The sequence below is a fragment of the Trematosphaeria pertusa genome (assembly GCF_010094035.1).
Source record: "Trematosphaeria pertusa strain CBS 122368 unplaced genomic scaffold BU26scaffold_3, whole genome shotgun sequence".
Taxonomy (NCBI): domain Eukaryota; kingdom Fungi; phylum Ascomycota; class Dothideomycetes; order Pleosporales; family Trematosphaeriaceae; genus Trematosphaeria; species Trematosphaeria pertusa.
In genome coordinates this window covers 676,629-700,582 of record NW_022987214.1, presented here as the reverse complement: position 1 = coordinate 700,582, position 23,954 = coordinate 676,629, and the positions used below count along the sequence as shown (strand labels likewise).

The 23,954-nt window shown below is 55.4% G+C and overlaps 9 protein-coding genes across 9 annotated transcripts; 2 read left to right on the top strand and 7 right to left on the bottom strand.

Moving 5' to 3' along the window:
• Window positions 1-607: 607 nt before the first annotated feature.
• On the bottom strand, window positions 608-3,897 carry BU26DRAFT_515368 (uncharacterized protein). The gene is made up of 6 exons (XM_033828048.1): window positions 3,346-3,897; window positions 3,039-3,201; window positions 2,857-2,987; window positions 2,605-2,808; window positions 2,193-2,550; window positions 608-2,006 (listed from the first exon to the last, which is right to left on the bottom strand). Exons 1-6 carry the CDS (start codon window positions 3,663-3,665, stop codon window positions 915-917), a joined length of 2,268 nt encoding a protein of 755 aa, XP_033687979.1. The 5' UTR covers window positions 3,666-3,897; the 3' UTR covers window positions 608-914.
• Window positions 3,898-4,050: 153 nt separating this feature from the next.
• On the top strand, window positions 4,051-4,422 carry BU26DRAFT_560321 (uncharacterized protein; the record flags this gene model as incomplete). The annotated part of the gene is made up of 3 exons (XM_033832788.1): window positions 4,051-4,058; window positions 4,106-4,236; window positions 4,286-4,422. 3 exons carry the CDS (start codon window positions 4,051-4,053, stop codon window positions 4,420-4,422), a joined length of 276 nt encoding a protein of 91 aa, XP_033687978.1.
• A 184-nt stretch (window positions 4,423-4,606) lies between these two features.
• On the bottom strand, window positions 4,607-6,779 carry BU26DRAFT_601182 (uncharacterized protein; the record flags this gene model as incomplete). The annotated part of the gene is made up of 2 exons (XM_033835247.1): window positions 4,607-6,399; window positions 6,446-6,779. The coding sequence occupies 2 exons, from the start codon at window positions 6,777-6,779 to the stop codon at window positions 4,607-4,609; spliced, it is 2,127 nt and encodes a 708-aa protein (XP_033687977.1).
• A 200-nt stretch (window positions 6,780-6,979) lies between these two features.
• On the bottom strand, window positions 6,980-9,166 carry BU26DRAFT_449380 (uncharacterized protein). Its single transcript, XM_033824706.1, has 3 exons — window positions 8,711-9,166; window positions 7,122-8,600; window positions 6,980-7,059 (listed from the first exon to the last, which is right to left on the bottom strand). The coding sequence occupies exons 1-3, from the start codon at window positions 8,969-8,971 to the stop codon at window positions 7,006-7,008; spliced, it is 1,794 nt and encodes a 597-aa protein (XP_033687976.1). The 5' UTR covers window positions 8,972-9,166; the 3' UTR covers window positions 6,980-7,005.
• A 649-nt stretch (window positions 9,167-9,815) lies between these two features.
• Window positions 9,816-11,055, bottom strand: BU26DRAFT_515365 (uncharacterized protein). The gene is made up of 2 exons (XM_033828047.1): window positions 10,504-11,055; window positions 9,816-10,438 (listed from the first exon to the last, which is right to left on the bottom strand). The coding sequence occupies exons 1-2, from the start codon at window positions 10,649-10,651 to the stop codon at window positions 10,026-10,028; spliced, it is 561 nt and encodes a 186-aa protein (XP_033687975.1). The 5' UTR covers window positions 10,652-11,055; the 3' UTR covers window positions 9,816-10,025.
• A 233-nt stretch (window positions 11,056-11,288) lies between these two features.
• On the bottom strand, window positions 11,289-16,084 carry BU26DRAFT_515364 (AAA-domain-containing protein). Its single transcript, XM_033828046.1, has 3 exons — window positions 15,689-16,084; window positions 12,155-15,632; window positions 11,289-12,104 (listed from the first exon to the last, which is right to left on the bottom strand). Exons 1-3 carry the CDS (start codon window positions 15,855-15,857, stop codon window positions 11,459-11,461), a joined length of 4,293 nt encoding a protein of 1,430 aa, XP_033687974.1. The 5' UTR covers window positions 15,858-16,084; the 3' UTR covers window positions 11,289-11,458.
• A 496-nt stretch (window positions 16,085-16,580) lies between these two features.
• Window positions 16,581-19,264, top strand: BU26DRAFT_476803 (alpha/beta-hydrolase; the record flags this gene model as incomplete). The annotated part of the gene is made up of 2 exons (XM_033825584.1): window positions 16,581-17,035; window positions 17,252-19,264. The coding sequence occupies 2 exons, from the start codon at window positions 16,581-16,583 to the stop codon at window positions 18,927-18,929; spliced, it is 2,133 nt and encodes a 710-aa protein (XP_033687973.1). The 3' UTR covers window positions 18,930-19,264.
• A 577-nt stretch (window positions 19,265-19,841) lies between these two features.
• BU26DRAFT_419667 (MFS general substrate transporter) lies at window positions 19,842-20,402 on the bottom strand (the record flags this gene model as incomplete). The annotated part of the gene is made up of 1 exon (XM_033823316.1): window positions 19,842-20,402. One exon carries the CDS (start codon window positions 20,400-20,402, stop codon window positions 19,842-19,844), a length of 561 nt encoding a protein of 186 aa, XP_033687972.1.
• A 384-nt stretch (window positions 20,403-20,786) lies between these two features.
• Window positions 20,787-22,126, bottom strand: BU26DRAFT_212291 (uncharacterized protein). The gene is made up of 2 exons (XM_033820666.1): window positions 21,084-22,126; window positions 20,787-21,025 (listed from the first exon to the last, which is right to left on the bottom strand). The coding sequence occupies exons 1-2, from the start codon at window positions 22,048-22,050 to the stop codon at window positions 21,006-21,008; spliced, it is 987 nt and encodes a 328-aa protein (XP_033687971.1). The 5' UTR covers window positions 22,051-22,126; the 3' UTR covers window positions 20,787-21,005.
• Between the last annotated feature and the right edge of the window lie 1,828 nt (window positions 22,127-23,954).

Sequence of the window (23,954 nt, the reverse complement as noted above, 5' to 3'; positions counted from 1 at the left end):
CCTTTGCAAGTGCACAAGTTGGGTATCTAGGCAAAAGTAAGAGCTCCAATCGACGAGCAATGGCGTAAAGGGCCATACTTGCCTAATATTGAATGGAGGGGACCGAATGACGAGGGGATGGGAAGTGGAGGAGAGACGACGTCTTGCGGGAACGGATGCTACCCAGATAGTTCGCTCTGAAAGAGCTTATCACGGTGCTATATTCGAAGGCCAAAGACCGCATTTACCTGCGCTTAACTCCGGACTCTAGGGATATACTCAACGAGGAGACAGCTGAGATAAACGGAGAAGCCGCAGTAGCGGAAGGCGGAACGGAGGATAAAGCGTGGGGCACGAAGGACGAGAGGGTAAGAAGAAATTTGAACAAGAACGGTTCAGGTTGCGTACGGTGCGTGGAAGCCCTCCTCGTTAAGTGTTGTCGAATTCGTCTCTGCCCTGGTTACCGTAGCAGTTTCCGCGAGGAACGAACGATGTTGGGTCGCCAGCTAATGTATTTGTAGTATTCAAGCTGGTCGTTAGGCGATGGAACCACAGAAGGCGTTCTTGTACCGCGGTTGAGCATCGAAGCGAAGAGACGGCGGGAATCCGCACCGCTGGGAGCGAAACTGAGCAATGGAACAAAAATTCGCACAAACTGCGAGAGGTCAGGAATATTTGTGATCGCGAATTTCTCTGCTTGATTTTCTGATGGTGGAAGCTGGCTCCCCGCTCCGCAGACTGTACTGTGCTATAAACAGAGTCGTCTTCGCTCGGCGGTATGTCAAGACACCAGAGAAACACTGAAGACGTATCCGCTTGCGCAATCGCCCCTACCTTACCCATGAATGCATAACCACGGAAGCCTTCCAGAAACTGTACACATCTTGAATAGAACCTTGGAACCGAGCACTGGCCGCCAGAACGTAAGACGCTCACTAAGCAGCCTTCACTTCAAGCGCACCGTTCGCGCTTTCTTTTTCCAACTGAGTCTCTCCTTCTTTCTTGACCGCGCCACCGTCTCCCACCATCCCGTTCGCTTCTTCTTCCCGGAGGACTTCCGGCTTCCACCGCATCAAATGCTTCCTTGCGCTCGGTTTCGCCCGGTCGTTGGTCCTCCAGATCTCCGTCAAGACGTCTACTACAACGTCTCTTGCTGGTGGGCGGAATAGGTACAGGTAGTGGAGCACCATGCAGGCCAGCTCAATACGCTCTGGATCCTCCGCCATCTTCCTGACGCGGCGCAGGATCTCGTGGTCGAGAGCCGGTATCTCGGAAAGGAGGCGGAGCAGAACTTTGTCTGTATGTTCGACGTAGGGAAGGATGCCATCCAGTAGGCGGAGCGTGCAGCGATGGTAATGCCCCTTTGGTGCTTCGGACACCGCAGATCCCACATTTCCGTTGATGCTGTTGGCCTTGGCGGCTTTCTTCGCCTCTTGTGCAAGGATTGTGTCGTTGTACCATTCCTCGTTCAACCAGGATATTGCGACGTCGATGCGCTTCTTCCAGTCGTACAAGATGTACTGATACAGTCCGTCTCTCACCGCGTCGCTGATGGACGGACTGCCCTTACCATGTTTTACGGCATACTCATCTTTGATTCCCTCATTGGGGTCCTCAAGGCCGGCACTGGCACGCGTAGCCAGCCGCGACAGGATAGTAACCCAAGCGTCTCTTCCGTAGTCGCTTGCAGCAAGCCTGTTGAAACCGCCCTTAGCACCTTTGCTCTTCTCTTTCTCGTCGATTCCGCTGAGCATGCCGATTGCGCGGCGGACCGTCATATCGCCATATTTGTGAACCTCCTGTTCTGTGAGCGGGGGTGCTTCGGGAAGCTTATATGGCACTAGAGGCGCCGATGGGGTGGGAGGGAGGTCAGTCGGCGGAAGGCTATCGAGCCTGTTCACAGCTTGTTCGGCATCTTCGGGCTCAAAGTCCGGCTCGTATTCCTCTTCTTCATCGATAGCGGGGGCTACCGGCGTAGGGGCGGTTCTAGTAGCTTGGACGAGACCCAAGTAGCGAGAGCGAACAATCTATGAGGACGAGATCAGCGCATGCAAGACGAGAAATACAGGAGTTGGAAGTATGCGTCGCTGTGGGCACCGGCGCCCGCATTGGCGCGTCACGTGACAGTGTGTAACAGACGCGACAATGCGAGGGGTCAGAGCCTGAGGGATGGCGCATAGGACGCCCCACGGCGAAGAGGGGGCATCACATACATTGATAGCATTGGCCAGCTTCGTCTCGTCAATAGACTGCAGGACAGGCACAAGTATCCTTTGAAGCTGCTCTGGATCCCTGAATATTTGCACGTCCAAACCTGCTGTGTCGCCGTTCGGATCCAGAGTAAAAAGTTGCCGATAGCTCACTGGACCGGGTGGCAGGGCGGGGACAGAAGCGGTGGCATTATTAGGCACGGTAGCCCCCAAGCGCTGCCGTTTCGCAGAGTCCAGCCCGTCAGTTGGCTCGGCAGGAGCCGGTCTCTTGCGGTTCGACTCGTCGAACACATCAAGGCGCATGCGATGTATGCGCTCTAGATATTGCTGTATGCGCCCATTAATCGGATTTTCGGGGTTCCTGAAGACATAATATTTAGTACTAGGCAAGACGCTGTGAAACTGCGGATCGTACCTCTTCAAAACGTTAATAAGCAAAGCTCGGGTGGTTCGCTCGATCGACTTCATGATAACCCTGTTCTTCGGTGTCATGGGCGAGTTTGCGAGCTTGAGCGGATTGAAGTTGAGGACGCTCGACAGTATCTTGTTCGCGACAATCGGCCGGCGCTGTATCAGCATGCCCAAGCTGTTGAGCACAGCCGTGACCAGCAATGCATCACTGTCCCAAGTCAGAGCTATCCTAACGTCGTCTGCTAGTCTATCTAACCTGTGATCCCCATGTATGATGTCCAACAGCCGGTCGAGTAGGCCGTGGCCTTCCGCCTCGAGATTCGCATACGGTATAAGCGGGTGTTCGCGCGGCACGAGGGCGAGGGAGATATCGCTGTGGTCAGGCCGCTGTGGGGCGTGAGACTGCTGTGCAGATAGTTGAGATGGGGCAGAGTTTACCCTGGGATCCACGGTGCCGGGCGTCTGTACCAGCACCACCTGCTGAACGAACTTGATGCAGCATATTCGCACGCCTGGAAGGGCCGAGTCCATCCGCCGCAGTATGTTCGATTTGATGGCGACCATGAGCTCCCAGTGGCCGCTATCGTTGGGGTCCGCGATACTGAAAGCACATTCAGGTATGAGAGACTGTCCTTCAAGGAAGCAGGATGCAGCAAGCAGAGTAGGGATGAGGGAACATGGCAATCGCCGCCGCACGCTCAGGCGCTTATTCGGGTTCTATATGATCGGGGGAGGGTTCACTCACATGTGTCTGTAAACTAACGGGTAGATGCTTGCTGCCGCCTGGATGGCGCTCCTGACGACGCCGCTGTCCTGCACCACCTCGAGATACTCCTTCAGCGTCTCCAGGACCGTCAAGGCGACCGTTTCCTTTGTGTCTGGCGGCCATGTAGGCGCGGCAAACGTTTCGGCGAGGAAATCTGCCCCCCACCGGCGTACCTCGAGGCTCGCATGTGGATTGATGATGGGAAGGACGCCGGGGATGATTGTTGGATAGTATCTACCGTCGCCCAGCGCCAGCGAGCGCGCCGACTCCAGCTGGCTCAGCTGCGCGGCAGAAGTCATGGTTGCGCGAGAGAGTGCAGTGCAAGTAGAGGGGAGCTTTGTTCCTTTGACGCTGAGAGGTTGCTTGTGCACACGCGCTGTGATGTCAAACTGGAGAGCGCGACAAAGCCCAAACACCGCCCGCCGAGGCCAACCGCATCCCCAGCAAATTTCCGAAGCGAGTAAGAAGAGGAAGGAGTGTGAGAAGGGAAGCGCGCAATCAATGTGGTGAGTCTACGGCGATGCAGGTGGTGAGTGAACGGTGGGCGCTGCAGGGCGAGCGGCTGCCAGACGCACCTGCTGCCAAGCCGGTCCGTGCGCCCGAAGAGCCTCATGGTCCAGTCGAGCCTCGAACCACGCACTGCTCCGTCCCCGCAAAGAGGAGTGCACACTGCCAGCCGTCGCCATGCCCTAGTGAGTGCCCTGTCGCCTCTGCGCAATGTCCCTTCTCACAATGCCAGCCGACCGTTTCGCTCGACGTACTACGATGAGCGCATGCGGGCGCAACCGGCTCTGCTGCGCGCTCGAGCACCATATCTGATCAAAAACACCATAACCGGCTTCGTCATCTGCTCGCTGGTAATTGGCATCTGTATGCTCTACAATGCCCGTGGGCTATGGCCAGTGCTGACGCTGCTTAGACACATACACCATCAACGTCATCTCTCAAGACGAATTCGACGACGTTATCGTGCCGGACGAGCCCATAAAGCGCCCCGCGCAACAGCCGAGCACGACCGAAAGCGTACAGCAAGCAATGGCCGCAAGGAAGCAGTAGGCAACGCAAGAGCCGGCCGTTGAGGAGGAGCGGTCGCCAGCAGCTGTATATTGATGTACAAACACTACATGCATTGGGATGGCGCTGCGGCACTATTATTTCAGGAGAGAGCATGGCATTCCTTTGTTCCGCCATTAGCGACAAGCGTACAGCGAATTGATCCCCGCTCAGTCTCGCTCTGTGTCTATCCTTCCTCAGTCTGAATATACGACGCTTTAAGCTGCACGACGTGCTCCCCGTTCCGGAACAACAGACCCGATACACCGAACAAGATGCCTTCCTCTGGTTCCAGCTTCCACCATTCTCCTTGCAATTCGACGATAGAATCCCGGTACTGCATTAAGATTTCCTTTCCCTTGTCGGAATCAAGCCATGTGGCGGTCAGTCCGATATGGCACCCCTTTTGGTCTGGTGAATTGAGAGAGCTTCGCGCCGCTATAGACGCAGCCTCTGCCTGGGATACTTCGAGATGGATGCTTGTGGTATGGAATCGAATGGCAGAACGTCCCTGAGTGAATAACCAGGGGTAAGAAAGTCCAGGTTCGAGGTTGACGGTTGGTGTAGCGGCAAAGTCATCCCTGCTCACAGACTGAGCGATCTCATGGGGATGCTCTTTTGGCAATGTATCGAATTTGCTCGTCTGCCGTGTAGGTAGAGTCGGCGTTTGGGGTGTAATCGGTGAGGCTAAGGGGTCAGCATTGTGTAGGTCTTCACGGCTTCGCGGCCCATTTCCCGCCTCTGACGGCGTTGAGAGGGAACTCGTTTCCTCTAGAGAAGTGGTGGATGATGCCATGGACAATCTGCCTTTTGCCATGCCTTCCTTTGCATCGACGCCTGCGATTTCGGATTTGAAGAGCCCATCATGGGGTTCATCTGCAATTTCGGTAGTGGTGCTACCCGATGCCGAAGCGGAGTGCGCAGTGGAAGCCGCCAGCGAGAAAATATCGCTCTCCCTTGGATTGTTCAGGCGATTAGCTCCCTCCACCGCAACCCGGAGGATTTCCTGTTCTATTGCCTTTTCAAACCTAGCGACGACATCTGCCATTTCTCTTCTTCTTTTCTTCGCAAGTCCAAGACCATCCAGAGCTGGAAACATCCACCGACTATACAATTTTCCGTGCGTCTTCGGCGTGTACCACTTACCATGTATCTTGATGAACATATTGCACAAGAAACACGCGCTTTTGCTGGACTTAAGCACCCGCGGAGGGTGCTTCACGTCGTCTTGCCTTGCGTACTCCATAACTAGCTGGATCTCGGCATGGACCCTATAACCCCCCAGTGACTGATAGTGGACAACCTGATCTCGGATATCTTTCTGCCACGCAGCCAGACTCTTCTTTGGGCGACGGTGGAGAACTTGTTGCAGAGCGGATGTTACCTCTTGGTTTTTCACATCTTTCGAGCGGTGGATGTGACGGTTCAGGATACCGGTAGCTGAAACAGCTGGGATGCCCTTTGTATATGGAGAAAGATTGAGTGGTGCCACGTAGACTGGGCGCACTCGAACAGACAGAAAAATTGGAAACTGACGGGCGTATTTGAGCAAACGTTTGGCTGCTGGTACGTAGCGTCCCAGGTGTGCGAGGCGCAGTTCGAGGTGCTCTTTCCTGCTTGGGTCCATTTGCCGGTTTGTTACTTGGGAGAAGATACTGCGGATGTCAAGGTGATGGTTACCCCAGAGGTCGGAGAAGGTCATGAGGATAGAAAGGAGCGAAGCAGTCGAGCAGAGATCCTGATGCAGGAGTGGCCGAGCCAGGTTTGAGAGTTTCCGGGAGAGAGCGTAAACGTTCTCGTACGTCTGAGCAGCTCTCTTGTAGTTGTTTGCGAAGTGAGCAAGAGCTTCAGCAAGGTGACCTGCGGTGGTCATCTGAAATATCTGGCTTGGAGTGTCGAGACCTAATCGTCGAAGCAAGCGGTTTCTTCCATGAGCCACGACACATTCAAGTAAAGTCTCGAGGCGGTTCGTCTCTGGACCTGATGAAGTTAGAACTCGATAGCTAGCGCTTAATGAATGACCCACTCTCCGCCGCCTGCTCCAGAACCTTTGCCATGTTTCGTAATCCTTTCTCTAGATACCCCGTAGAGCCCGTATTCGTTGCAATCGAAATCGTGCAACTCCGCCCATCTGAATGCTCTTCAAGGCAAAGCGCCATGACGTCCTCCGGCTCGTTGCTATAAGTTGAGAGATAAGCAAGACACTCTACGATTTCAATCTCATGCTTTGCGTCCAGTTGCCTCCCATCATCGCTGCCTTGGTCAGTCGCCGTGGCGTTGCGGGCCGGTGCCGCCGGTTTGTCGCATAGTTTCTGGAGCAAGATGATGTTTTCCGCAAGCCGTAAGGGCGCCTCCGCCATCTCATAATGAAACCGATAAAGACGAGTGTGGAAGTGCGGGGGTAAAGGCGAGGCTGGGATCTAGGCAATACAGGTTCCACCTTTCGGCCTTGCATTCATCGAACCAGAGATGCAGATGTAAGAGGCAGTGATTGGGCATGGCAGTTGCACGGCATGCGCAGGTGCGCGATGCGACCCGCTGAGTGGCGCTCCCGACAACTAAACGCATGGAATATCATATTGGGTCTCACAGTTTAGTCCTATTTGCCTTCCTTTTGGGAGTCGTCTGCCATCCAAAACTCTGTTTCGCGTCAGCATAATGGTATACCAATTGGTACAGAACAAGGAGCATGGAAAACGTACCGGCTTCTCTACCTTCCCACTCTGAATAATGACATTCACGATAACTGGCACCTTCGCGTTAAACCCTGCTACGGTAGCCATCTCTAGCTCCTCCGGAGTCCTTACAAAGAACCCCATCCCACCACAGGCCACCGCCAGCTTCTCATACTTGACCTCCCAGCCCAATGCCCAACTTCTAAGCCCAGGATCACCCCTCATAGTGCGCTGCTGTCGCTCCGCCCAATCTTCCGTTGATTTTGAATCGCCGAAGTAAATACCACCATTGTTAATCACAAAGATCAGGACATCCATACCCATGCGCGCCATAGTCTCGACTTCCATACCGCTGAAGCCGAAGGCCGAATCACCCTCAATGGCAACGACCTTTTTGCGCTTAGCAGGGCCTGAACAGGCTTGCGCCCCGGGGCCGTTGTATGATTCCCAGGCTGCGATTGCGTAGGGTAGTCCGACACCCATTGTCGCGTAAGTTCCTGCGTCGAGGCGGAGACGTGGGTGTTCGAGAGGAAATATGGAGCGCGAGATGTCCATGGTGTTGGCGCCTTCGGATATGTAGCATATCCCACCTCCAGCAGGCGGTGATAAAGAGTGCAGTGCGGTCTTGATGACGTCGAATGCTCTAGCGTAGGTCAATGGGAGGGAAGGATCAGATGCAGCGCGCGCGGCCATGGCTTCGTTCCCTTGCCTCGCGGTTTTAAGTACTGAGAAATAATCTGAGAGTGAGGGGTTGTACGTCCAATTCGCAAGGTGTTGAGTGAGCTGTTGGACAACGATGCACACGTCTCCCAGAAGAGAAAGTTCTGCATCCGCAGCATTGCGACCCATTTCCTCGGAGGATATATCGACCTGGATAAACTTGGCTTCAGGATTCCACTTCGGCGGTTCTCCATAGTGGAATATCCAGTTCAGTCGCGCCCCGAGAACTAGAACCACATCCGCCATTTTTAATGCTGCACTTCGCGCTGAAGACACGTTCCGTGGGTGAGAATCCGGCATCACTCCCTTTCCCATGGGCGAAGGTAGGAAAGCGAGGAGTGTTGAATCGATGAAATGGCGGATTGGTACTTCGGCCCGCGCGTAAGCTGCCCCTTTACCGATGAGGACGAGCGGCGCTTTGGCGCGCTTGATGAGCTCGGCGACTTTCAGTAACCGGGCTTCGTCGGCACCTCCTTTTGGCGGAGCAGCTACCGCAGGGGTTTCTTCGACATTCGAGGCAGCCTGGGGATCGAGAGGCTCATTGATGATGTCGGCTGGTAGGTCGACAAATCCCGTACCCGGGCGGCCATAGAAAGAGGTTCGGTAGGCATTAGCAACAATAGGTGAAAGAGAAGACGCATTAGAAGGCCGAATGGCGATCTTGGTATGTGGCTTAAGAAGAGAGATCGAGTCGAGCTCTTGAAAGGCCCCTTTGGTGACGAGGTGAGTTTCTGTGGAGCCTCCCAAGAGGAGTAGTGGGAAGTTGTTCTCGGATGCATTGCCCACCTTTTCGAAGATTAGTGAACATATATCAATGCATGGAGAACTGCTGGGTATGACTGAGAAGGGAGAATGTGTGGGATCCAACTTCTCCTGAGTTGGGGGATGCCGCTTACCCCAGCAATCGCATGCAACACCCCTGGCCCGCCGACAACCAGACAAACCCCCGGTTTCCCAGTCAGATATCCATAAGCGGTAGCGGCATAGCTTGCAGCCTGTTCGTTGCGAAAGCCAACGAAACGGATGCCTAAGTTGATCGCTTGTTCCGCGACGCCTGAGATTGGCACGCCGACCAGACCGAAGACGACAGTAACTCCGAGGTCTTTCAGAGTACGGGCGATGATATGGGCGCCTGTTATATACGGTTCGGTAGTCATCGTTTGTGTTATTTTTGCCCTAAGGCAAAAGGTTGCGATGAACGCGACATCTTCCCATGGAGATGCGATTGCGGTGAAGGTGAGGAGATCAGCTTCTAGCCGAGGTTGAAGAGTCGCAGTCGATAAGTTAGGCTTTTCTAGGATGTAAAACGAACAAGATAGAGAATAGAGCGGCAAATAGAATCTTGTTGAAAGGTACTCCGGAATTTTTGCAATAATGCACCGTCCATGAGAGTGGCAATTGCTTTTGCTGTTTATCCTTTCCTCATGCTTCTATCCCTGCACTTGTTCTTCCCCATGCCCTACAAAGGTACCGTACTGACTCATTTCCCCGCCTGGCTGGCACGACGAGAACTGTTCGTATCCTTTCTCTCTACATGCATGCTTGGTGTTTCATCGTGTTTCATGGACCTGCATATAATCCCCGGCGCACTTCTCTGTCCCGAAATGTCATCCCCGCGCCTGCTCCTTCAGTCGGTGGATTTCGGGAATGTAACACATACGCATCATCGCATGCTACTAATTCTGCAGCCGCAAAGCATAGTCGGAGACTTTCTGACACAGAACATCAGAAGTGGTGGGGTCGGCCGTGCCCTTTTTTTTGTATGCAGAGGGGGGTGGCGATATGCATTAGGAGCTGAGCTTGCTTTATCCCGTGAAGCGTTTCAGGAAGGGCTTTCCAAGAGCTAACTACCTGGTATTCGTCTTGTGAGGTGCAGTGCTTTTCGAATAGGCAAATGGTTCATCCTTTTTGCTTGGAGAGAGAGAGAGAGTGGGGGGAGTATTCGATGGTAAAATAAGTATTCATTAAGCTAATCTAGCTCAGAGTGCCTCGTGGCACCCCAGCTCAAAAAGAGAAAGCCCCTAAGGAGAGACATGCAAGACGCCTTTGCCATGCAAATGTAGGCCCAACCCAATCCAACCCAATTCTCTAATCATGATGTTCCAATCCAGTCCAGTCCAGTCCAGCCCGCCGATCAATTATGGTATTATATCCAAAGCCCAGAAGAAACGCCGTCATATGCCGCCATCAATTACCAATGCCTTACAGGGCTCATAGCATCAACATCGCAAAAGCCCCGACCACCGCTCCAATACTAACCCCAATAGCACCCGCAGCGCCCGTCTCATCCGGCGCCCCCGGCCCGGTCGCACTACCTGTAGGCTGGCTACCCGGCGCGCCCGTGCTCACTGTCGCATTCGCACCCGTCGGGCTGCTGCCACCTCCGGTGCCCGTCGCTGTCGCCGTGACGACCGCCAGCGTCGAAGCCTCCCCAATATCGCCCGTCGTGCACAGGATGCTGCCCTCCTGCACGGGGTTCGTGGAAATGAGCGCCGGCGAGGCGAATGTGAATTCGGCGCTGCCTTTTTGCGTGCCGGCGGCGTCTTTGTAGGCTTGGCATTTGATGGCGTTGATGTCGGCGTCGGTGGCGGAGAGGAGCTTGAGGCCGCAGACGGAGGGGAGGTCTGCGTTCTAGTTAGCTTGGATTCTTCGCTGGAGGGGGAGAGTGAGGTGGAGAGGAGGAACGTACCCTTAACGACCAGCTTGCCGAGCTCGATCTCGAAGGTCTCGAGGTTGGTGTTGTTCTGTATGCATGGCGTCTCCTGGAGTGTGACGGTTGCGGAGTAGGCGGTGGAGAAGAGGGCAGCAGCGGCCGCGGCGAGGGCGAAGGACTTCATTGTGGATGTGGATGTGGATGTGTGGTAAGTGAAGGAAGGCGTGAGTCGGAATCGATCAGTCAACTAAGCGAGTGGTGTCTTTTGCTGAACACGCAAGCGTCTCGAATGTATGTTGCAAACGGGTGTACGGTGGGTGTAATGAGCTGTATGAAGTGATGGTCTTCCAAGCAGGCTGGAGAAACTAGGCTTTTAAGCAAACCCTCAGCTCCATCCAGCCTTCTGGATCCTCGATCCCGCTCGCTCCACAAACCAACCACAAACGGCCCCAGGCCAGGAATAGCATCACTTGCCGATCAGGGTCCCACTTTGCATAGCCGAATCCTCGAATCGGGAGCGCGAACGTCGTTGGACACAAAGCGACAAAGCAACAAAGCGACGCGTGCGAAACATGGGTGGCAGGTCAGACGTCACACAGCCCAGCCTTCGCCGCCCAGCCACAATGCGGGATTACGGTCGGGGATAAGCAATTGGACCAGGGGGACAGGCGCCCCATGGCGATGCATGTAGGGCTGCAGTGAGCGAGAGCCGCGAATGCTTGCATCGTTCACACAGCCCTGTTTAGGTGCGCACGACGCATCGCCGGCCGAACCAACTACTACGCCGCACGCAAGCTTCGCCCGAGCACTCACTCCTATGAACTTTGCTCAGAATGCTTGTTGCAACCCTTCCGTTCCCATGACCCAGGCTGGCTATGCAAATATTGGGAAACGCTACCGTTACAATTACCAGTATTTACAGCTTCATCCACAGCCATTTCATCGAACCGGTAGTAGATGCGAAAAAGTGATGGTGCCGCAAATGCAATGCTCAAGAATAGAGATCCTCATCCTGTGCCGCATCGCCGAATCCTCCCTCTGCGATATCGACACTGCTTTTGCTGGCGTGATTTGCAACCGGTGCTTTACCTTTCCCTTTCCCGCTGCTGCCGCCGCTTCCACTCCCACCAGCTGCCGATCCGTTCGCATCGATGTTTTCGGTGCGAATAACCATGTCTTCCTCCTCGGGCGGCGCCCTCGCCTTACCCTTGCCCTTCCACGACGAGCCGTGTGCCGGCCCATTTACATTGTTGGATATCGAGAGCGGTGCCGGTTTCCCCGTCGGTTCCTCTTTCTTCCCTACGCCCTCGAACGCCTTTCTCACGCGTTCGTAGTGCTTAAGCTCGTCAGCGCTAACACTTGGCACGAGCTCCCTGTGCGCCTCCATGAAGTCTTCCTCGGTGACCATAACCGCCGTGTCCTCCTCGGCTGCCAAGTGGTCAAAGAAATAAGCAATCGAAATTGGTGGTGTGTGCGTCGCGTTGTACACCTTAACTTTCTCGTCGACGGCGCGTGCTTGCCGCGTGATGGCCTTGAGCATGGCATCGGAGCATAAAGCGTACATGTCGGCACCCGTGTACGTGAAGGGCAATCCCGACGCGACCCGGTGGAGTGATAGATGGGGATGCAGGGTGAATCTGAGACAAGTGTTAGCGCATGGCTTAGGCCGGATCGACGCGTTACATACTTTCTTGTCAGTGCCTCCAAAATGGTTTGCTGCTTCTCGTGCGTATCCGAAACACCCAAGTACAGCATCTTGTCGAATCGGCCAGGTCGCAACAAGGCTTGGTCGAGCAAATCTGGCCTATTGGTAGCGCCGATGACGAAGACGCCCTCGCCGCCATCACTCATTCCATCGAGCTCAGCAAGCAGCTGGCTGACAATGCGATCCATGACACCGCCGCTGTCGCCTTGATTGCCGCGCTTCGGCGCGACTGAATCTAGTTCATCGAAGAAGACGACACAGGGACGAGCGTCGCGCGCGCGCTGGAACACGCGCCGCACGTTGGCTTCTGATTCACCAATGTACATGTTGAGCAGCTCCGGTCCTTTGACGCTGAAGAAATTGAGCGAGAATTCGGTCGCAATCGCTTTCGCAAGCAGCGTCTTTCCAGTACCAGGAGGACCGTAGAACAGAATGCCACTACGCTTCTTCATGCCTTTAGCGAACAGCTCCGGACGAGCGAGGGGCAGCTGAATAGTCTCCATGACGGCGTCCTTGACATGGGTAAGACCACCAACATCGTTCCAAGTGACATTCGGAATCTTCGGTGCGCCAATTGCATCAGCAAAGTTCTTGCGAGCCGCTTCAACAGCGCTGTCCAAATCCGCTTTCGTCAGGCTGTTGCTAAAGTGGCCTCCCGCGAGCTCGATGTCTCTAGTCGAGATGGTATAGGAGGATGGTAATCCCTTGGACGCTGATAGCGCGAGCGCTTCTATACGATTTTGCTTCGCCACCAACGCGCGATCGACCACGTCTACCAAGTCGCCAGCTACAAGAGCCGCAGTCTTGACAGCAACATTGGCGAGATCGACATCGGGCGACAGTCGAATACCAGCATCTTCAATAATGCTGCGCAGGATCCCCTCTCTCTCGCCTTCATCGGGAGCCGTCATCTCGATTTCGTGCGTGAACAGCCCACGAATGCCTTCCGGAACTTTGTCAACCTCGGTCGTTGTTGCGATAAGAACGCGGGAGTCAGCCAGAATTTCCTTAAGAGCAGTGTTCATCCGATCAGCGTTGAGGGAATCGACGTGCTTGAGCAAGAGCGCCGTAAACTCCGCGCCACAGCTCAATCCGCGCTCCGCTCTCGCTTTCAGGAAGCCTTCCGTCTTGACATCGCTACCGCCCGCACCTCCTTCGCTCAGAATATCGAAGGCATCGATGGAAAACGTATGCAGCCCCAGATCTTCGCAGGCCTTCGTAGCTACCGTGGATTTTCCAATGCCGCGTTGGGTAGACGTGAGCAAAATGGCGATAGGCGGGAGCCCCAGATGAATTGCTCTCGGACTCGTGGATGCTGATATAAGCTCCCGTAGCCGCCGTCGGAGTGCGGTCACGTAGGGCTTAGGCAGTTCCTCGATAGCCAAGGTCCTCTGATTCATGCCGGCTGGTGATCGCTTTGCACCGAGGTAGTATTGCCACGCACTGCTGATCGGGGCTGGTGTCTTCCCCTGCTCACTTCCGTTCATCTCCATCTTGGTGCTGGCAGCACACACGGATACAACACCGCCCCATATGTCCGGTTCTCCATCATCGCGAGGCTCGGTGGACGATGTTGTGACGTTTCCAATCTTGAACCAGGCCACGACCTTCGGTTTACCAGTCTGACTACTTGCGTAGTCTTCGCTGGGGGATTTCTTTGATTTCAATAACAGATCATCGCTGCCTGGTTCGTCGTCTGTAGTACTAGCTTGAAACACGGCGCGGCCAAGAGATTCATCGATGGCCACTCCAACCAGGTCGCCTGTCTTGACTATTCGTCGCTTCTGTTCGAAATGTTCTTTTAGAGCAGCGAACAGACTAGGCTGGAGGAGACGCTCAGACGAGAGAGGTGTGGAAAGCTTCAATAGCGTGACTTCCTTGGCTGAGGGCGGTAGTGAGGAGCTTGTCAACCGCGGTTTCTGAATGGCGCTTCTGGGAAGGTGGGAAGATTGATGAGGAGATAATGTCGTGATTCGAAGATGGGAGGGACTGCCCATGTTCGCCAAGAGGATGGGGGAAAGATAAGCTTGGAGAGAAGTGCTCGCTGGCTGGAAGCCTGAGAAGCTGGATCTCCGGTCAAAATCCTCGGTTTTGTTGACGGCGTATCGCGCAACCTTCTTCGTCATGCCTTCTGGAAGCCCGTAGATCCGTACCGGGCGCCACTCGGTGTTGTCTTCGTGGTCTGCTCCAAATGCTCCCAAGCCAAACAACGGATGCTGTGACGGCTCCGGAGTGACCTCAACCTTGACCCAGTCCCCCGAAAAGCATCCGACTTTGACAAGCGTGTTGGTGTCTACGAAAACCCGAGCTTCTTCGTCATCTTCGCTGCCCGGCTTGGGGTGGACGAGCTCATCGGGAATGGTTTGAAGCAGTCCATGGGCCTTGAAGACCTTGCTTCTTGAGGATGGCCCACGCGCGGTTGTGGCAGTGAAACTGGAGAAGACTGATCCAGGGGTAGCAATTCCATTTGTATGGAGATGACCAGGTCGCGGGGTAGCGGATGCAAACGAAGAGAGAACACCAGACGACTGAGGTGGTAGCACCGGAGCGTTTAGGGAAATGATATCTTCCGAATCATCCGAAAGGTCTCCGGCATCGGAAAGCTCAGATTCAAGATTATCTGTGGATTCCTCATCTGGAGGGGAGTTATTCTGTGATGGTCCTCGGTCCTCGGCGGCCGAGTAAAACTGCTCATTCGATGTGTCTTCCGACTCGTCGTCTCCGAAGCCATTAGCTATGGGTGCGGGTCTCGCCGGCGGGAGGACTGGCACAGGTTTCGAGGGGCGGTGCGACTGCAGCACAACAATTCTTGTGCTGGGCAAGAGGAGCCCTTGGGACACAGGTTCGCATGCCGTGATCTTTGCCGGCGGAGGAGGGACGTGTGTGATAGGATGCGCCGGAAGAGGCAGTGGCAGCAAATCACCGGTATGGACGAGGGCGGGTGAGTGGAGCGCATCCCGCACCGCATTCCTCCAGACGTGCTCCTGTGCCACATAATCCACTGGAGCGGTATGCTTGCCAGCTAAGCCATTGGCCTTCAGAAATCTGTCTTTGGGCCCCTTGGGTGTCCCGTTAGGTCGCGCGACCCCAAAGCCGCCACCGAATTTTGCGTGCACCTGGTCCAGCTTCCTCAGAGCGTCGGTATCAAGATTGACGTACACGGTCTCCAGGCCGAGCGGCACCACGTCGTATATGCGGATCTCGATCGGCGTGTCCCGTCGCGGGGTCTTGTTCGGCGAGAGGGTGTGGAGCGTGTGCGAGAAGGACTGCAGCGCAAGCGACGAGGCGGGGACTTGCAGGGACGAATGCGGTCGCGTCGCTGGCGTGTCGTCTTTCTCGGGCGGCCGGATGGGCAGGATCGTCCACGGCACGACTTGGGTAGCGACGATGGAGCTCGGTAGCCACGGCGTGATTGCGACGTACTGGATGCGATGCGACTCCGGCGTCTCCCCGTTTGGTTCTGCTGGTGGTCAGCCATGTCTGCCCATACGCATGGCCGTCTTGAGGCTATTATACCGGTGCTTTTGGCCCAGGGAAACAGGTCAGTGAAGAGGTCCTCGGACAGCACGCCCACCTCACCCTTCATGCGGTCGTCGAGCAGCAGGCGCGCGGAAATGGCAGGCCGGTCGAGGCGCCTTCTCCGCCGCCGCTTGCGGGGATGGATAATGCCATTCGGCACCGCCATCTTCTGTCAAGGGGAGCAAAGGCTCAGTGGGCGGAGCGCGGACGAGGGAGGCTCCTGGAGTGTCGCATCGAGGTGTCGAGGTGCTCGGAGATGCCAAGAGGAGGTGAACCTCGGCAGCGACGTCTGCTCGGCAAGCCGATGCGTGAGGCCCTGTCTACGACTGTCAGGCCGGATCGTCCGGTGCAGGACTGCAAACCGGAGAAAATGGATTATCCAGAAGCAGGATGCGCGGAATCGCAGCCTCCCTCTTCACATGAAGGCCCCATCTCGCATTTAGCAGACGCGCCAAGCTCCCCGCGCCGGACTCTTCGCGCAGCTCCGGATCCGCGCTCCCTCTGTCCACTACTCCAGCCTTGCGGATTACGATGCACTGCAGCCCGCCGTATTTCCTGGTCTTTGGTCAATCGCCGCGGTCATCGCCCTGGCGCCCGCGGACGTCCTCGCCTATCGCCAGAACCACGAACTGGGCGCAGGAACCGCGCCTTGGAACTGGGTGAATACACCCCTGACATCATGGCGCCGCCGCCCCAAACCAGTCCTGCCGGTCTGCAGTCAATCGGCAGCCACACAACGCATTATCGCCGCTTTTCTCTCATCTTGCAGTCTTTTGCTTCCTCTCCTCATCTATCCTGTTGGCCTGCCGCCTTCTCCAGCCGCTCCGCTTGCACATGGCATTTCTCCACAGCACCGTCGTTACCCTAAGCATCGTATTACCAAGAGAAGATGGCCAGCGCCACTCTCGTCAAGCAAAAGGTCCACAGAGCCGAGGACAAGACAAAATCGAAAACCAAAGCCGCCATTGAGTTCGCTCAGCAGGCCGAAAGACTTGGTCAATATGCCCCCGGTCAAGAGAACGAGGCTACCGGCTCAACCCAGGCTGTCGAGGCTCGATTCGTCACTGCGCAGGATCCCGTAATCCAAACCGCAGATGGAGGACGATTACCCGCAGTACCCATCGACGAGGCCACGAAGCTTAACAAGCTGAGAGACATAGTTGACCACCGCGATCCTTCGCAAAATGAACCCGTAAAAGCAGAGGCACGCGAGTCCAAGGATGGCACGATACATGGCGTCCGTCCAGAAAAGCCTCATTCAAGGGAATCAGGAAAGGCCGATGCTCCGCTTGGAGCTCAACACCCGCCCTCGAGAACGAATCCGCTGTTTCCTCCAATGCCCATGTATGGGCCGCCCACGCTTCTTGGGCGACTTCAATGCTGGCTTTTTAGGTTTTCTTCATCCATACTATCTCTTTGCTTTCTGCTAGTTATCATCCTTGGTGCCGTCTTCACCAGCATCCCTACTGTGACCGAGCGGTGGTGGCTACGGCTCACGCTGAGGAATCCAAACAAGAGGCGGCCCTTCTACCAAGAGGAGGATAGACGGCGAAGAGCCAGACGGGTGGCTGAGAGAGCTTGGAAACAGGGGAAGAAGGGCGAATTCATCGCGAGTGTCATGGACGGCGAGGAAGGCAACCCTGCAAACGACTTCATTCCGCTTGAAGGTGGTCCGGACACGATCCCCTGCGATATCCGATACTACGCTCGCCGCGTTGGGCTCGACTGCGAAGTATTCGAGGTCCAGACCGAAGATGGTTTCATCATCGAGCTTTGGCATTTATACACCCCGCGCGAATACCGACGAGCGAAGCCGTCTGAGCGTACACCGCACGCTCCCGACGTTTTTCCCGACAATGGGTCTACGGATGGCGTAGCGGGCTCACAGTACACGCCGGGCGAAAAGAAGTACCCGGTCCTCATGATCCACGGCCTTCTCCAGTCCGCAGGCGCTTACTGTACGAACGATGACGATAGCCTTGCTTTCTTCCTCGCCAAATCCGGCTATGACGTCTGGCTCGGCAACAACCGATGTGGCTTCAACCCGCGCCACACGATGCTCAAATATTCGGATCCACGCATGTGGGCCTGGAACATCAGGCAGATGGGAGTCATGGATCTCCCAGCTCTGATCTCGCGCGTTCTGACTGAAACTGGCTTCCCAAAACTTGGCCTAATTGCGCATAGTCAGGGTACAACGCAGAGTCTCGTGGCCCTCGCAAAGGAGCAACGCCCTGAGATCGGTGAAAAGATAAGTGTATTCTGCGCTTTGGCACCGGCTGCCTACGCCGGTCCTCTAATCGGAAAGATGTATTTCAAGTTCATGCGCGTCATTAGTCCGGGCATGTTCCGCGCCATCTTTGGCATCCACGCTTTCATCCCCTTCATGATGACTATGCACTCTATGTTACCCCCACGCTTCTATGGGGCGATGGGCTACCGCGTCTTCTCCTTTCTCTTCAACTGGACCGACGACCGCTGGGAGCGGGATCTACGCGACCGCATGTTCCAGTTCGCACCCGTCTACGTCAGTGCAGAAAGTATGCGCTGGTGGCTCGGCCGCGAGTGCTTCGCAAAGCAAAAATGCATCCTCGCTACGCGCGAAGAGAAGAGCATCGAAGACAGGGAAGACGAGCAAGAAGACCAACAACTCGCCCGCTCCTCCGAATCCTCCGACAGCGACGAAGACAACGAACTGGGCGACTCGCAACCAGGCCCCAACGCCCTCTCCAACAACGCAAGCGGCGGCCTCCAACGCCGCGACAGCAACCGCGCCCGCTTCGCCTGGTACGGCCCGCGAACTCCTCCCTTCGCCCTCTGGGTCTGCGGCGCAGACGATCTCGTCGACGGACGGCGCCTCCTGCGCCGCTTCGAGCGTAACCGCGAGCCCTTTGTCGACGTCGTGCACTCCAAGATCATCGAGGGTTACGAGCACCTCGATGTCATCTGGGCTATGGACGCTATCGAGAAAGTGGGTAAAGAGGTCAGGGAAGTGATTTGGAAGACGGCGCCTAAGGAGGCGAGACGCGTGTGTCGGACGCCGAGGGGCTGTGGGGAGATTAAAGAGCATGAGTTTTACAAGAGGATGGCGGATGAGAGAGAGTGTGCAACGAGGGAGGTAGATGTTACGGCGGGGGAATGGAGTGAGAAGGGGAAGGAGCAGGTTGGTGGGGGAGCCGGGGAGGGCAACAGGGACTTGGAGGGAGAGATTCGCGAGGTGGAGGAGAGGGTTTTGTGAAGAGAGTGGGCATGCTTTTGGTCTTCGCAGTGGGTGGTCCACGTGGTTTTGGTGGTATACATGGGCATTTACTTCTAGCGTTGCATTGCCTGATCAGTTTCGGTACAGTACACATGATATCCCTTCCCTTTTGGCGTCAAGTAGACTAGCTAGATCAGATAAGCATACACATAAAGTGGAGTGGACTAGATGAGAACTTGTAAGAGCCCAGACTGTTCCGACTGCTGGCATGGCAGGAATACGGTCAACGCCGGGCTGGCAGAAAATGCTCCCATGCCTGAGTGCCTCAACGGATTGAGTACATGTCCATGGCACTTCCGGCGTTTATAACTTAGATCCCATAACTTCCAGACTACAAGCACCAGCACGCTCGCCATTGGGTACACTTCGCGCTCTGCAAGACATCGCCTGCCAACATGCCTAGAGCCTTCAAATACCTGTCCTAAGCCTCCAGCGTCCGTAAATTCGACTCCTCCAGCTCGAGCAGGATCTCAACGATGAGTATGTTTACTGGATTCGCCGTGTCGACTTCGACCGCAAGCTCCTACACATAGCGTCCCGGCCAGCCGAGGAAGACCGCCAGAGTTGACAACAAAACCTACCCCGTCAGCCCGAACTTGTTCTGCTTCCCAGCTCGCCTTGCTCTGTGACAATCGTTTTCCAGGAATAAAGGGTCGTGGCGGAATTTATCAGAGCTTGAGAGGGATGTGCTGATTCCATGCCACAGCCGAGAGAGCACAAAGCTATTCCCAATCCGGTATCGGGAACTAAGACTGGGTTGAAAACGACCGTACCTACAGACATGATGTGTCGGCTTTGGTAGTAGATGCATCGATAAGCTCACATTCCTACAGTTGATGATTCCAAAGTGAGGAGCACTAGCGATCCCTCAGAGCTCTAAACATAATAGATCTATAACTTAACCGTAAACCTCTCCCGTATCCTTTCCCCGAATGCGAAGAAGAGCACGGGAGCAGGAGCCAGCACCAGACTGACGAAGCCGAAGACGCTAATCCCCCATCCATACCCCAGCCCATCGAATAAGCTCGGCGCGAGCAGAGGAACCACGCCACCCACCAGCGATCTGAACACCGTCCCGGCAGCAATAGCGCTCGCAGCATACGTCTTGAACGAATCAATGTAGTAGTTTTGCGTGCAGTTCAGAATCATAACCTGCCCAATGCCGTAGAAGAAGGTGCCAGCAATAGACGCAAACCAATGAGCGTGCTTCTCCACCGTCCATGCAAACCAGAAGAGCGACATGGGGATGAAGACAGCGCCAATATTTGCGAGCGGGAGACGATATTCGGGCATCGGCTTCTCGCTGTGCTTAGCTGTAAGCTTCTTGTATACGTCGTCGATTCGCGGAACGAGAAACCAAACCGCGAACAGGAAGCCGGATCCGGGACCGAGGTAGAGGAAGCCGACTTGCTCGATGCTGAAGCCGTAGGAGCCAGAGTAGATGTCCTGCATGTTATCACAGCTACGTTGGCGAGCTTTCTGTATCTCGGCTATGCTCGCGGATCCTCTTCTGGATAATCTTCGAGCTTGAGAAGGTGTTGAGCGTCAGTTACCTTTCTTTGCCATGCCAAAAATTACAATCACTGGTCTACTATCCTCTTTGTCGCTCCAGCGTTCTTGCAGCAAAGTCGTATGTTCGCCGTTGCGTGCCATGGCGGCGGTATCAAGGGTCTAACTGTGGCTCAAAGTTCGAAGAAAGAAGAAGCAATAACGGAGGTCGAGCCCTATTAGCTCTGTCATCATCACGGGGTTTGTCAAGACTAAATCGGCGCTTAGCCAGCCAATCAATAGACATTCACATCGACCACCTCCAGTCACTCTTGCTCATGCTCGTGCCCGTATATCAATCTCATTGCTTCGCATTTCGAGAGACCCATTACTTAAGGCCTCTCTTGCTAACCTCTCGATACCATCACTCGCAAACCGGGTCCAAACCTTTGACTCGGCACTGGAAGACTAACACCAACCCGCCAACCGCTCTACTGCCCATAACCCCCCACTGCCACTACGGCACACTAGGGTAGAGAGTCTAGAAGACTAATGGTTAGGAGGAAATTACTGCTTCGGCCGGAACCCTGCAGGCGTGGTCAGTGGTTGCCCCGAAGAAAAGACAGCCGGTTTCCAAGGACTTACTTCGGAGCATCGTAGAAGCGCGGAGCCACCCCTTCATGCGCTTCGCGAATGCCGGTAGCCACCTCTTCTCCTTCCTGAATCGAGCCATGTCCACTATCCGGTGAACGGGGACTTCCTGCTCAGCTCCACCCGTCTGTTCCAAGCACGCCGCTCTGCAATGCGGGGGCCGCGAAAGATGCAGCGAGTAGTGCAATCTCAGCTTCAGGCACAGACCTACAATATTCGTGATTACGTTAGCCATGTCAAGATCCATTTCCTCGAAGCAAATCGTAAGCACTGCAGCGTGTGGAAACTCGTCAGCAACGTCCCAAGCACAGGCATAGAGCGCAAGCTTGAAAGACGCCAGCGGATCCGGTTGTTGCACTGAAGGCGTCGACCCAACCACCCCAACCGCAATCGCAAGTCGCCACGCTTCCCTGGCTCCCACGCCCACAATCCGGAAATAGCCTCTGTCGCCTCTGTCCTCCAGCGGCCACGGAGTGTCCATCTCCTCTTTGGCGTCGGGCGCTTCGATGTAGAAGAGACACGGCGGGTGAAGTGTTCGGATCTCGCATCTGTAAGGCCGGCTATGCCGAATGTGTAGACCATGTTGGATACCAAGCCCTTCCACCCAGGGGCCATAATCGTGGATTGATATGAGCGCCCTGCAGGCATGCGCGATGATGTGCCACTCGAAGCGATTTATATCGACCTGGTCCAAGAGGAGGTGTTTCACCTGGGAGCTAACGCCCGCCCAACGCGGCGCCCACGTCACTATGTATTGAAGTCGGAGGGGGGTAGTCGTCGCGCGTCGCAGGCCGATCGATTCGATGCTCGGGAGCGAAAACACGGGAAAGAGAGCCAGAAGCGGCAGCCCTGGCGTGACGTCCATGTCGACATACCTCAACGCCGGAAGGCGCAACGGCATGTTTTTCCAGAACAACATCTGATCGACCGAGTTGAAGGCGTACGCTGACAAATCCAGCATTTCCAGATTCGGCAGAAGCTTGACCAGCAAGTCCAAGGTCACGTTGCTGAAGCGCACCCAAGAGGACAACGCGTTCATACCCTCGCGCTTCAGTCGCTCCTCGATAATGCGCGAACACTCCTCGAGGTCACCGGGGTCCTCGTGCGTCGCGGTCAGGCTCTTCACGTAGTGGCAGAGGTCGCGCCGGCTACGAAGGGTTCGACGGAGTGCTCCAAGTGATGCGACGTAGACATGTTTCGGGACGCTTCGCGTTCGCACGCTGACACTGGCGTAAAGGTGCGGCTCGGTGATGCGACGGAATTTCTTCGAAACGAGCGACAGGCTGGAGAGCGTCTTCGTATTGCCAGCGTGACGGACAACGATATCCTCAACAAGCTCCTCTGGAAGCTCGTCGAAGACGGCCATTGCTGCGGTGGCCCACGAGTGGGATTTGAGTGTCACGGCGCGAAGAGTACGCATAGAGAGAATTTAATCTAGGTGACGTCTTCGCGTGGGACTCAGCCCGCAGCAGTGAAGGCGAGAGTATACAATCGCTTTCACTTCCAGCCGCAAAACCCAACACTGATTCACCTAGCTTCCAAGTTCAACAGCCCGACCCCAGGCCACTCCGCATATTTCTGTGCAAACCTTGATGTCTTCAGTACCCTCATCGACGTCATCTACCTCACTTATCCCACATATCTCTTAGCGCCTTGATGCCCCCCCTCCTTCCCCTCAAGACACAAGTACGTCTCCTCCGTCAAGGCCCGCCCCTCACTGAGCTCCCTAGCAAGCGGCAGCAGTATGAGCGTCTTGTCCTCTGTGACCAGTAAACACGCCTTCCTCCCATTCGTGCAGATTGAACACGCCGCCTCCTCGGCTTCTCCCTTCGCCCACACCGGCGGCGAGTTCTGGAATGTGGTGTGCACGCAACGGCCTATATTTCGATCTCCGAATATAAAACGGCGTCCGGACTCAGCGTGGGTAAGCGTTTGTTCGACGAGATTGAGGATGGAAGCTGGGAGCTGGGCGTCCTTCAGGGGTATGAGGACAGTTCGGATACCGGAGCACGTGCGGATGTAGATCGGAAAGCTGCGGATATTGACATATTGGCCAATCTTGTAGTGCGTCTTCCTCTTTTGTGTATCAGTGGCATCTTGCTGCGTCCTCTCCAGCAGAGCGATCCTCGACTTCAGCTCCTCCAATTCCGGCCCACGAGCCTCATCTTGCTTGACCAGTTCCTCGACCCTCTGATTAGCAGCCTTCAAGTCGAATTGCAGTGCTGCTATTTCTTCCTCCTTCCCATGCAATGCGCTTATAACGTGCCTCTCCAGCTTGACCAGCCTGTTCTTCAATGGCTCGAGCTCGGATCCGGACGCTCGCGTCTGCGCCTTGATATCTTCAATAATTCGTTCGAGGTTTTGAATTTTGCATGCCTGCTCTTGCGATTGGGTCTCGAGCTTTTGAATTTCCTGGGCCTGCTCATGAGACTTCGCCTCTAGGGCTTGCATCTTCGGGGCCTGCTGCTCCTCTGATGTCGACAGTCGCTCTTTTAGCTCTTCAATCTCTCCCGAGAGCACGTCGATTAGATCTTCCTTCTGTCTCAATTGCATCTCCGCGCTCTCTTTCGTCTCTCGAAGCTCCTTTTCGAGGCCTTCATACTGGGCTTGCAGTCGCTCCTATTCCGTGTCAGCCATTGCCCGGGCCAAGGCACTCCGCACCCCTTCCTCAGCGGGCACTACAGCAATAGCCTAGACTCACCAGCCTCTGCATCAGATAACCCGCCTTCTCATCCGATGTCTTGACTTTCCAGGTCCAGCCTTGGCCAGTTTCGAGGTCGCGGGGTTCGGGGTCCGGCTTAAGGGTGATTTCAGCCATGGCTGGTTGGAGGAGAGATAGATATGAAGGTGGCCAGTATTAGGTAT

What these genes read in the sequence shown, in the direction of transcription:
- BU26DRAFT_515365 (XM_033828047.1), bottom strand. Translation starts at nt 10,651, where the DNA reads ATGAAGTCCTTCGCCCTCGCCGCGGCCGCTGCTGCCCTCTTCTCCACC. An exon ending in CGGCAAGCTGGTCGTTAAGG is followed by an intron (nt 10,439 to 10,503) that starts GTACGTTCCTCC and finishes ACTAGAACGCAG; the next exon opens with ACCTCCCCTCCGTCTGCGGC.
- BU26DRAFT_212291 (XM_033820666.1), bottom strand. Translation starts at nt 22,050, where the DNA reads ATGCTGGATTTGTCAGCGTACGCCTTCAACTCGGTCGATCAGATGTTG. An exon ending in CGCTTCTACGATGCTCCGAA is followed by an intron (nt 21,026 to 21,083) that starts GTAAGTCCTTGG and finishes CCACGCCTGCAG; the next exon opens with GGTTCCGGCCGAAGCAGTAA.
- BU26DRAFT_515364 (XM_033828046.1), bottom strand. Translation starts at nt 15,857, where the DNA reads ATGGCGGTGCCGAATGGCATTATCCATCCCCGCAAGCGGCGGCGGAGA. An exon ending in TCCCTGGGCCAAAAGCACCG is followed by an intron (nt 15,633 to 15,688) that starts GTATAATAGCCT and finishes GACCACCAGCAG; the next exon opens with AACCAAACGGGGAGACGCCG. An exon ending in TTGGAGGCACTGACAAGAAA is followed by an intron (nt 12,105 to 12,154) that starts GTATGTAACGCG and finishes CACTTGTCTCAG; the next exon opens with ATTCACCCTGCATCCCCATC.
- BU26DRAFT_449380 (XM_033824706.1), bottom strand. Translation starts at nt 8,971, where the DNA reads ATGACTACCGAACCGTATATAACAGGCGCCCATATCATCGCCCGTACT. An exon ending in TGTTGCATGCGATTGCTGGG is followed by an intron (nt 8,601 to 8,710) that starts GTAAGCGGCATC and finishes ATCTTCGAAAAG; the next exon opens with GTGGGCAATGCATCCGAGAA. An exon ending in GTGGGAAGGTAGAGAAGCCG is followed by an intron (nt 7,060 to 7,121) that starts GTACGTTTTCCA and finishes GACGCGAAACAG; the next exon opens with AGTTTTGGATGGCAGACGAC.
- BU26DRAFT_515368 (XM_033828048.1), bottom strand. Translation starts at nt 3,665, where the DNA reads ATGACTTCTGCCGCGCAGCTGAGCCAGCTGGAGTCGGCGCGCTCGCTG. An exon ending in CCGTTAGTTTACAGACACAT is followed by an intron (nt 3,202 to 3,345) that starts GTGAGTGAACCC and finishes ATGTGCTTTCAG; the next exon opens with TATCGCGGACCCCAACGATA. An exon ending in AGCTGGCCAATGCTATCAAT is followed by an intron (nt 2,007 to 2,192) that starts GTATGTGATGCC and finishes TCGTCCTCATAG; the next exon opens with ATTGTTCGCTCTCGCTACTT.